The 11947-nt window shown below is 41.2% G+C and overlaps 1 protein-coding gene across 1 annotated transcript; it reads right to left on the reverse strand.

Annotated features, from left to right (window-relative positions):
* Window positions 1-105: 105 nt before the first annotated feature.
* On the reverse strand, window positions 106-9231 carry PIFO (primary cilia formation). Its single transcript, XM_041748564.1, has 6 exons — window positions 9108-9231; window positions 7660-7802; window positions 6944-7042; window positions 2767-2894; window positions 1170-1287; window positions 106-174 (listed from the first exon to the last, which is right to left on the reverse strand). The coding sequence occupies exons 1-6, from the start codon at window positions 9229-9231 to the stop codon at window positions 106-108; spliced, it is 681 nt and encodes a 226-aa protein (XP_041604498.1).
* Window positions 9232-11947: the final 2716 nt, after the last annotated feature.

The following is an 11947-nucleotide window of genomic DNA, read 5'->3' on the forward strand; positions in this document are numbered from 1 at the left end:
CCATGCTGGCAGACAAGAGAGTACAGCAGTGCAGGCGGAAGACCAGCTCTGTCCTCAGTCCCGGAGCTGTGGTCAGGAGGAGTGGGTGAAGGTAGTCACAGCTCCTCAACTGTAAAACAGGCTTAGGTAGGCCACACGGTTCCGGTGCTTTCTGAAGTCCTTGTCAGTGGACAGCTGCATGGAAGGAACTTTGTCTAGGTCAATATTCCAGTGAGAAGCCTCTGCCTCTGTCTTCCTGGCTGTGCAAAATGAACTGCACATCACCACTGTTGTGGCCCAGCTGAAGCCCACCCCATTGGAGCCTAGTCTTAGGATTCTGTCAACAGCTACTCTGTCATCTTACTCTGCTGTCCCGCTAGGAATTGTTTTCTACTTGGTAAATCTCCAAGTTAGTTGGCAAACTACTCAAAAACAAAGAGTATATATGTTTGATTCCTGAATGTTACGCATATGTCTAACATGATAACATTGCTACTCTAGGCATTTCACAAATAGTTGTAGAATGAATCCAAGCTTCCTCTTAAAATATGGCACCTCTGGAATTATGATAGCTCACATGGATTGAGCATTCATTATGTTATAGGTACTATGTTAAGTGCTTTTCTACATTAGCTCGATCTTTACAATGTTATCAGATTGACTCTATTATTATAATACTCATTTTAAAGTAAGGAAAACTGGGTCTTAGAAAAGTTGCCTGAGATCACACAGCCAGTAATATGGGAGCTAGTATTTGAACCCAGGCAATCTGTCCCCTGAATCCATGTTCTTCTGAGAATGTTCTACAGCCCCATGATGATCTAATACTCTAGTAGTGTATGGAAAGAGCACTGGCTTAGGAATCACAAGATCTAGATTCCAGTTATCAATGTGCACTTGCCACTTAATCCATCAGAGCCTGATTTTCTTTCTCTATCATCAAGGTATAATTCTCCTGCTCCTACACTTGAGGATTAGGTAATAAAATGTGACTTTTTCTGTTGTATCCACCTTTTAAAAATTTAACAAAACTGTCAGAGAGAGATACCCATATGCATATTCGCACAAAACTGCATATCCTGTCAGGGGAACAAGGACTTTCTGAAGCTCATTCAGACACTCCTGGATAAAAACCCCTGACACATATGAAAGTACCAGATAGAGAGTTCTACACAATTCCAGTCTTATACCTCAGCTTTTAGGGTTCTTTTCTGTAAGCATGGAACTTGAGCCCAGTCTGGAGATCCAAATTTCATTGGCCAGGTGATTTTGGGGGGTGGTTTCATCTCTGGGTTATATGTGCCAGGGCTAGAAATGAAAATACAAAGCATCCCGTGCAATGACTTAGTAGCCATATATGAATTCCATCTATATCTGCACTTGGTCTAATTCCTTGAGAAACAGGCAACATCTTAATCATCTTTTTAATGTGGGGCAAGTGTGGAGGTCCCTTGCCTGTTAATGTATTTCTGATTAGGTGTGAGTGTTAAATATATCTAATCTTGACATCCCAGTTAGGATTAAAATCGACTCTAGTTTGAAAAACATTTTGGCAGCTCAGTAGCCTTGGCTGAGGATCCCAGGAGTGGTGGGTAAGGAAATAGCCTACCAAAGTCATGAACAAGTACTGCTGTGCTTTGAAACTGGGGATAAAAGTGTAATGATAATTCAATCAGCAATATCAGCAATTGCAGGACAAGAAGGCAAAACCAGTTACATTTTGATTGACATGGCATTTATAATTGCCTTTGTTCATAACACTTGGTCTTTGGGGTAGACTCTTTGCTGTGTTGAAAATCGTACTTGGGAAAAAAAAAAAAGAAATCATACTTAGAATGAACATAGGGGCCAATGTTCAACACTTCCACTTCCTTACTTCGACCTTGAGAAAGTTACGCTCAGCCACTGATCGTTGGATTTCTCATGAGCAAACCAAAGACCTTGACCCTTTGCCTCTCAGCTCCACACATGCTGAATGGCTTCCTGAAATACTTGGTCTATAGGGACCATGTGCTCAGCCTCTCTCTTCTCTTTTCAGTTCCTCCTTGCTCACCACACTCTAGCCACACCAGCCTCCTCCTTATTCTTCCCACCAGTTCCTCCCCAGCTTACAGCTTTTGCACTTGCAGCTCCTCCTGCCTGGGAAGCCCTGGCCCAGATCTTCACAGGGCTGGCTCAGTCTTGTCATTCAGACTTCAGATCCAGTGTCATTTCCCCTAAGGAACTTTCTGGACATCCTTGCCAAAGTAGCACCACCCATCCCATCACCACCACCCTGTTTACCATCTTCACAGATAGCACATCACCGGGTCACCACCCTGCCTGGTGTGCCTGTGACAGTCCTAGCTCATGGCTACTGTCTTGGTATAATTAGTAAGCTTACTCTCAGACGTGTCATTGCCTGACTGCTTAATTATATGGTAACCATCCTTATCACCATTGGGTTTTTTGTTGTTGTTGTTGTTGTTGTTTGTTTGTTTTAGTGTATTTGCTTCTCATCTGTCTGGACTCAAGAGTGTAGGTTCCAAGGAATGAGGAGCCTTGTGTGATGGGTTTATGCAAAATCTCTGGATCCCTTGAAAGTGCCTGACACTTATAACTGTTGATTGAATGAACCACTATGATTTAGAGTTCTATAATGCCAGAGGTCTGGAAGGTCAGAGGTTGGTGCTTTAAAGATGGGTGGGTGGTTTCCTATTCAGCTGCCATGGTTTCGATGGAACCCCTCCTTTGTACATTCTTTCCTATTGCTGTTTGGTGAAGTGCTCCAGAAGAGAGGAGACATACCCAGGATAAGAAGAGTCCTTTGATGTCCTAAATCGAGGCAACAAGGCATTAAATGGTGCAAAGTTTTGTTTGTGTATTTGCTCCTGAGGATTTGCAACCTGGTACATGCCTGGGTAAAGCATCATGTCCTGTTTCCCAGAAAAAAATAACATGTTAGAGGGTGAAAAAAAATATATATATATATTAAATACTACTAAAATAAGCATTTTTAATGAAAGTCTATAACGTGCATCAAAACAAAGTCACTACTGATGCCAAATAAAAAACTTTAAGAGAATGTTTACCACATGATTCAATTTTTTAAGCTTCATATATATATAAACTTTTATATATATAAAATCAGTATAATAAATACAAAGCTAATCTATTAGAGTGCTAACAGTACTGTTCATAGAAAGAAACTTAACAGTACTAAAATATTAATATATAAGACACTATTTTTGGTCTTTTTGGAAAAAAAGAACTAAGTTGTTTTATTCTTTTTTTAACATGGCTCCAGGCACAAAAATAGAATATGAGATAACTGCAACATTCTTAGTGTTTACCTTGTAATTCTTTAAATGTCACCAGTCACAATGGCAATGAACTCCTCTTCATTTATTTCTGTATTTTATTTTTTTATTTTATTTTTTTTTCAATTTTTATTACTTTATATTTTTTATTTGGGGGGATTTATTTATTTATTTATTTATAAACTGTAGAATGCATTATGTTTTTCTCCATAATTTTAGTAGTTAATGTTTCTTTTCTTATTGGAGTTCAATTTGTCAACATATATCATACCACTGGTGCTCATCCCATCAAGTGCCCCCTTCAGTGCCCGTCACCCACTTACCCCCACCCCCTGCCCTCCTCCCCTTCCACCATCCCTAGTTCATTTCCCAGAGTTAGGAGTCGTTATGTTCTGTCTCCCTTTCTGATATTTCCCACACATTTCTTCTCCCTTCCCTTATATTCCCTTTCACTATTATTTATATTCCACAAATGAATGAGAACATACACTGTCCTTCTCTGATTGTCTTACTTCACTCAGCATAATACCCTCCAGTTGCATCCATGTTGAAGCAAATGGTGGGTATTTGTCGTTTCTAATGGCTGAGTAATATTCCATTGTATACATAAACCACATCTTCTTTATCCATTCATCTTTCGATGAACACCGAGGCTCCTTCCACAGGTTGGCTATTGTGGACATTGCTGCTAGAAACATCGGTGTGCAGGTGTCCTGGCGTTTCATTGCATCTGAATCTTTGGGGTAAATCCCCAACAGTGCAATTGCTGGGTCGTAGGGCAGGTCTATTTTTAACTCTTTGAGGAACCTCCACACAGTTTTCCAGAGTGGCTGCACCAGTTCACATTCCCACCAACAGTGCAGGAGGGTTCCTTTTTCTCTGCATCCTCTCCAACATTTGTGGTTTCCTGCCTTGTTAATTTTCCCCATTCTCACTGGTGTGAGGTGGTATCTCATTGTGGTTTTGATTTGTATTTCCCTGATGGCAAGTGATGCAGAGCATTTTCTCATGTGCATGTTGGCCATGTCTATGTCTTCCTCTGTGAGATTTCTCTTCATGTCTTTTGCCCATTTCATGATTGGATTGTTTGTTTCTTTGGTGTTGAGTTTAAGAAGTTCTTTATAGATCTTGGAAACTAGCCCTTTATCTGATACGTCATTTGAAAATATCTTCTCCCATTCTGTAGGTTGTCTTTTACATCTGTTGACTGTATCCTTTGCTGTGCAAAAGCTTCTTATCTTGATGAAGTCCCAATAGTTCATTTTTGCTTTTGTTTCTTTTGCCTTGGTGGATGTATATTGCAAGAAGTTACTGTGGCTGAGTTCAAAAAGGGTGTTGCCTGTGTTCTCCTCTAGGGTTTTGATGGAATCTTGTCTCACATTTAGATCTTTCATCCATTTTGAGTTTATCTTTGTGTATGGTGAAAGAGAGTGGTCTAGTTTCATTCTTCTGCATGTGGATGTCCAATTTTCCCAGCATCATTTATTGAAGGGACTGTCTTTCTTCCAGTGGATAGTCTTTCCTCCTTTATCGAATATTAGTTGACCATAAAGTTCAGGGTCCACTTCTGGGTTCTCTATTCTGTTCCATTGCTCTATGTGTCTGTTTTTGTGCCAGTACCACACTGTCTTGATGACCACAGCTTTGTAGTACAACCTGAAATCTGGCATTGTGATGCCCCCAGCTATGGTTTTCTTTTTTAAAATTCCCCTGGCTATTCAGGGTCTTTTCTGACTCCACACAAATCTTAAAATAATTTGTTCTAACTCTCTGAAGAAAGTCCATGGTATTTTGATAGGGATTGCATTAAACGTGTAAATTGCCCTGGGTAACATTGACATTTTCACAATATTAATTCTGCCAATCCATGAGCATGGAATATTTTTCCATCTCTTTGTGTCTTCCTCAATTTCTTTCAGAAGTGTTCTATAGTTTTTAGGGTACAGATCCTTTACCTCTTTGGTTAGGTTTATTCCTAGGTATCTCATGCTTTTGGGTGCAATTGTAAATGGGATTGACTCCTTAATTTCTCTTTCTTCAGTCTCATTGTTAGTGTACAGAAATGCCACTGATTTCTGGGCATTGATTTTGTATCCTGCCACGCTACCAAATTGCTGTATGAGTTCTAGCAATCTTGGGGTGAAGGCTTTTGGGTTTTCTATGTACAGTATCATGTCATCAGTGAAGGGGGAGAGTTTGACTTCTTCTTTGCCAATTTAATGCCTTTTATTCTTTTGTTGTCTGATTGCTGAGGCTAGGACTTCTAGTACTATGCTGAATAGCAGTGGTGAGAGTGGACATCCCTGTCGTGTTCCTCATCTTAGGGGAAGGGCTCCCAGTGTTTCCCCATTGAGAATGATATTTGCTGTGGGCTTTTTATAGATGGCTTTTAAGATGCTGAGGAATGTTCCCTCTATCCCTACACTCTGAAGAGTTTTGATCCAGCTCTTTTAGGTGCTGGGCCCACAGTGTGTGGTGCACTCTCCCCGGGGTGCAGTTCTTCTGTTATTTAACCCAGGAACCTGGGGGCTCCACTCCTCCCCCTGGGATCCTGCCTGAGCTCCCTGGGAGCGCCTTTCCAACCAGGAAGATTATTAAAGTTCCTGCATCTCTGGGCCTGGGTTTTCCTGTCCTGGGGGCTCTCTCCCCGGCCTTAGCCCGGCTTCTCGCAGGGCCCCTCCCCCACTGGATGCTTTTTAATTTTTTCTTCTTCCTTTGTTAGAAGTGTGAACTCTTCTCACTGTAGCATTTCAGCTGTTCTCTCTTTAAATCTTAGGCCGAATTCATAGGTTTTGGGGATGATTTGAAAGTTATCTAGGTAAGTTGTTGGGGACAGGTGACTTGGGGACCCTACTACTCCACCATCTTGCCCCACCCCTGCAATGAACTCCTCTTGATTTATTTTCAATCACCATCTTTAACAAATTCTTCTATCATAGCCCGAAGTTTTTATAATATATAATATAATATAATATAATATAATATAATATAATATAATATAATAATATAATATAGGCCAATTCATCCTCTTTCAGTTCATGTATCAGCTATAGTTTCACTACCCAGGCTATAGATACAGGGAGAAAATCAAGATAAGTATGGGTTTGGCTAGCCAAAGATACATATGCTGAGGTTGCAGAAAGAGATCTATGGGAGGTAAAGGCACAAGGTGACTTTGGATCTGCTGCCCCTACCATTCCACTCAGAATTGTTTTTTTAGAGCCTGTATCCCTCTCTTTGCGTGCAAGAGTCAGAAAAATGCCCAACAATGGATTAGGATCCAATACAGAAGACTTTTAGACTTGAAATCCAATCACACAAAAGGAGTTCAAAAGTAGGAATTTGCTTTTTAAGTGGCAAGATAATAGGATGCATGTAAATAAACTTTGATACTTAATGTCAGCTGTGTCAGCCCTGAAGCAGGGTCTTGGTACCATTTATTTCCAGAATTGTTTTCCACTCTCCAGGGATTCTCACACACATTTGAGATGCTAACACCTAAGCTTCTCAGATAGACTTCTTTGTAGCTTTTGTCTAAATATTTTCCTTGAGTTTCAGGGCACATTTTATGGTAACCTCCTGCTCTCCCAACTTCATTCCCTGATGCAAATACATGCAGCAACATGGATCCCAGTAAAATCTAAGCACATTCAGCCATTTCTAACCTTGTTGATTGTCTTAAACCTCTCAGCTGTTCTGGCACCAAAAGTATATCCTTTTTTACTGGTCGGGATCTTAGAGAGGTTATATGCCAATCCATACACCTTCAGGTAGTATATAAAGAAAAAGAAAGAAAACATGTAGAGAATATTACAGTCATCAAAACAGAGTGGACTCAAAATGTTCTTATCTGAATGTCCTTTGCAAAAGTTGCTTTTTCTATCTTAACTCCTCTGAGTGACGACCATAGAAACAATGATATAAGCAAGGCAGGCATACCAGTCTGCAAAGAAATGTGGCTGGCCAGGTAGAGTAAATGACCTTCCTGTGTATTCCAGTGTATTCAGTCCTGTAAGCCCCTGAGCTGAATTTGCCCTAATCCCACCCTCAGTCTGATTACATTATTTCATAAACTGACCTAGCATCACAGCCACATTCCAAATTTGGACTAATGGGAGGCATTGATTCAGAGACTTTTGAAGGTGGGAATGCAGTGGGGACTGTATGAAGAAAGGGTTGCGTTTGGTGGATGTTGAAAGTGGAGCAAAAGGGTCCCTTAATTTCTGACATTGGACCTGACAGCTGGCTGCAGAGGACCAGGGCACCTTCTCATGTTGCCACCCCAAAGATTACAAATCCTGTGAGTTTTTCTTCCATGGAACCTGGGTATCCTCGCATAGTCAGGGGACCGAAACCCACCCAAGAGAAGGTGAATACTCACATCTTCTGCTATGTAACATCCAGGGCCTCTGTGGGGCGCTCCTCGAAGAGGGAGAAACTTGTTCCCCAACAAGCTTGGGGGGTGGTGATGAGGAAAGAGCTTCCTCGGTTGACTTGTTCCAAAGGGGTAGTTAACCAGTGACTCTGAAGATCAAGAAAGAGCAGAAACTCCACTTGAGGAAGGCCCCTGTCTGAGTGAGCGCTCTGGGGCTCCTGGGCTGCGGGGAGGCCCAGATCGCTGGGGCCCCGATCGAGAACAAACACCTAACGGAACCCGGTGGAGGGGACGGCTTGCATCCCACCCCCGTAGCCTCCCCACTCCTCCTCCTGCCACCCTCGATGCCTTATCACAGCCCCGCGCACCCATCGCGCCTTGCAGGGCAGCGCTTGGGTACCACGATGCTAAGGGAACGCAGGGCGCCGACACGCCCCCGAGCGGCTCCACGCGCCTGCGCCCTGCGGAGCGGGCCCCGCCCTCCTGGGTCCTGGCCGAGAGCCCGGCGAACTCTGCGGGGGCGGGGGGGGGGGGCGCGCAGACGGAGGGTTTGCTGGCCTCGCGGCCACAGCGCCTGCACGGGTGAGGGACTGAGCACAAGGGCTTTGGAAGTCGGGCCACCGGGATGCGGGGCTGAAGAGGGAGGGACGCTGGATTTAGAATACCCCGAAATCCGGACTGCCAGGGTCAGGGACCTGGAAAATGATGGCGAGTGGGATGGGCTTCCAGGACCACGCCTACAGCCGGGGAATGTGGACTAAATGGAGCATAGCCTAGACAGTTCCCTACTAGGCCCCTCTTAGACCCATTTTTCTGCCCCCTTCTACCTCTAACTGTAGCATGCACGAGGCTTTAAAAGGGTTGGGAGCCTTGGGTGCAGCAGTGGGACTGCAGAGGAATCACAGAAGTGCTTAATAGTTGTAAAACCTTGGCCATCTCTTAAATGTTTAAGTCTCAGTTTCATCTCCAAATTGGGAATAATAATTCCTCTTTATTGGGTAATGGCAGGATTAAGAGAACAGGATGAAAGCAATCAAGCCCTGGTACTTGGCAGGTGACAATGGAAAGAGGTTATTATGAAGATGGTATCCAGCCCCATTATAAGCACTCCTAACCTAAAAAGAAACGTCGCGGTGTTTATTGGCTTCTTTGCCTTTACCCTGCATATTTTCTTACCTTTTTAAAAACTTAAACTCAATTTGCCAACATACAGTATAACACCCCGTGCTCATCCCATCAAATGTCCTGCATATTAACACCAACCTGTTCTGTCCTGAATTTTTGGATAGCTTTCGGAGTTATCAGATGTGGGAAGCAGTAGACATACAGTGTGACTGGTCCATGCTACTCTTTGGCCTCTGAGGATGACCCTGAGATCCACACACACCCTGGCATAGAACTATCTGCAGGATGATTTCATACATTTAATGTAGGGCTTCCAAGAAAGGTGATACCGGCTACAACAAGATATTTTGCAAACTTGAGGAAGCATTTTGCTTGTGAAAAATTCCTGAGGGGATGCTCCTGGTCATGGGGCCAAGAAGGCTGGACACCCTGCAGTGTGTTGCCCCAACACATGGTGCATTGTCACATGTCTTGCATAACATTCAGATGTCCTGCTGGACTTTATAGAAATAATTGGTTGTACCTGACTTACATATAACATTGATAAAAATTTTTACAAGAAATAATGCATGAAACCCAGTAATATAGGACAAGGTTGTGTGAGAAACAAAGCTTATAAATGAAATAAAGACACACTCTCAAAATTATTGAATAATTTGCTTTAAGCCTTCTCTCTCCTCAAAACATAATTGCAGTAAAACTGATGCTAAATAAAATATAAAAATATTGGTATTGATTTGATAATTTTAACTTTCATTAATATTTCAGGTAATATTAATATTTTTAGGTACCCACAGGTGTGTTTTGAAATTACTGTTTACTAGTGACATGAAAAATGTTTTGCAAAGTACTTTGATATTACAGCATCCAATTGCTCATTGGTAGACTGGATTGCTTCAGACTAATCTTCCAGCTGAGAAGAGGTAGAAAAGCTGGGCAAAATAAATTATGTATGTTTGGAGACATCAGAGATATACTATGAAAGAATATACAGGGCCAAGATTGCAGACAGAGGGGAAAGCCTAAAATGGTGAGCCACAGTTGGTGCTGCTGTTCTCTTTGGACATCTATTAATCAATAAGTGGCCGAGAAGCAGAGGATTTAAGTGGAACTTTGGACATGTATGTTTCTGAAAGCTAAGGATCAAAAATTAGGCTGGCCATGGAGGATGGGAGACTGGAAAGCACCTGGGCTTTTTTAGCTGGGACCCTAAAGGGATAAACTCTAGGAATAAGAGTAAATAAAAAATAGACCAGCTCTCCAAAAACCCTGAAATCCACGTTTGTATTTACATAGTCTCCAACAGCATTAAAGTAATCTGCTTCTACCTTTACTGCATACCAGAGGGAAAAAAGTAAATTATCTCTGAGGATAATATCATCCAAAGCATTAATTAATTTTACAATTTTTCATGCAAAATGTTTGGCATTCAATATAAAACAGCAACTCATATTTTTTTTTAAAAAAGGGTAGAAATAAACCTAAAGGAAATCCAGAGATTGAAATTTTCAAACATGGACTTTAAAGTAACTGTACTTGGCTGAGATTTTGGAGGAAGCCTTCAGACTGCAGGGTAAACACGCAAAGCAAGAGAAAGTAAGGACCATCAAGCAAATTTTTGGCTTCTGAGGTAAGAGGCTAAAAGAAAAAAGTGATTAGACCCTAAAGACAGGGTCAGTAAATATCCTACTGTACTCAAGAAAGATAATTTTTCCCCATCAGTCTTCCTGTTCATGTTACTAATGTAACACACAACTGTGTCCACCTATATCCTGATTGATGCAAATTTATCAACTTTTCATTAAAGCCAATCCAAACATGATATAGTCAAAGATGAACTGTTTATATGCTATATGTATCTCCTGTATAACCAATTATGTAATGGTAAACCTGAGAAGTTAAGGTAGAAGTTCAGGCAGCTCTAAGGATTATCAAGGATTCAATGTTTGAATGATAATCACACACAAAGGAACCTATGCAGGTGATTGTCTAGGACCAAAGAATGTTTAGACAAAGTTTTATCATGGGGCCACTTCTGATGAAGACTTTAAGTAAAGAATTTTGCAGTTCCCATCATGTAGATTTCTAACCATAGTTATAACATCAAGGATGCCTGATGTTTATGGAGACTGTTTTAGCTTTATCAGACAGTTTATCAGCTTTCCTCATCTGTCTGTGTATGAGGCCATTGTACGGATTATTATTCTGGGCGCTCCTGGGTGGCTCATTCGGTTAAGCATCTGCCTTTGGCTCAGGTCATGATCCCAGGGTGCTGGAATGGAGCCCCACATCGGGCTGTCTGTTGGGTAGGGAGTTTGTTCCTCCTCCTTTACCTCCCCTCCCTACCCTCCACTTGTGCTCTCTCTCTCTCATGCTCTCTCTCTCTCTCAAATAAATGAATAAAATCTTTTAAAAAATAAAAAGAATTCTTATTCTGGTAAACCACCTGCTCTTCTGCAGTGATCTAGTTGAACTGGCTAAATAGATTTGATTTTTGGTATAATGTTTTCTTTTTTATAATTTTTAAAATATTTTTATTTATTCATGAGAGACACAGAGAGAGAGAGAGAGGAGAAAGAGAGAGAGAGAGAGAGAGGCAGAGACACAGGCAGAGGGAGAAGCAGGCTTCAAGCAGGGAGCCCGACTTGGGACTCGATCCCAGGACCCCAGAATCAGACCCTGGGCTGAAAGTGGTGCTAAACCACTCAGCCACCCGGGCTACCTCTGGTATAGTGTTTTTTAAAATTAATTAATTAATTAATTAATTAATTAATTTTGGTATAGTGTTTTAAATACATTTTTGTCTCATTTAAAAATTTATTGAATTAAATAAGAAATCAATTTAGCAGAGGGGATAAAGCTGGTAATTCAAGAAATGATAAGTTGGAGAATTTTAGAAGCAATAAAAAGGAGTCAAATAAAAATTGCACAAATAGAAAGCATCGTCTTATACTATATGTTGGCAAATCAAACTCCAATAAAAAATACAAAAAACTAAAATAAAAAAGAGGGGGGCAGTTGTAAGGGATATATAATATTCCCTATATTCCTTTGTACTATTCAACAAATGCTCCTTTAAGAATGTTACATAAACACAAAGATTAGTTCATGCAATTCCCAAAAATTATGTGCAAAATATTCTCTATGTCAAATCCTATTTTTAAAGTTT

Source organism: Vulpes lagopus, chromosome 3 (genome assembly GCF_018345385.1).
Source record: "Vulpes lagopus strain Blue_001 chromosome 3, ASM1834538v1, whole genome shotgun sequence".
NCBI classification, from domain to species: domain Eukaryota; kingdom Metazoa; phylum Chordata; class Mammalia; order Carnivora; family Canidae; genus Vulpes; species Vulpes lagopus.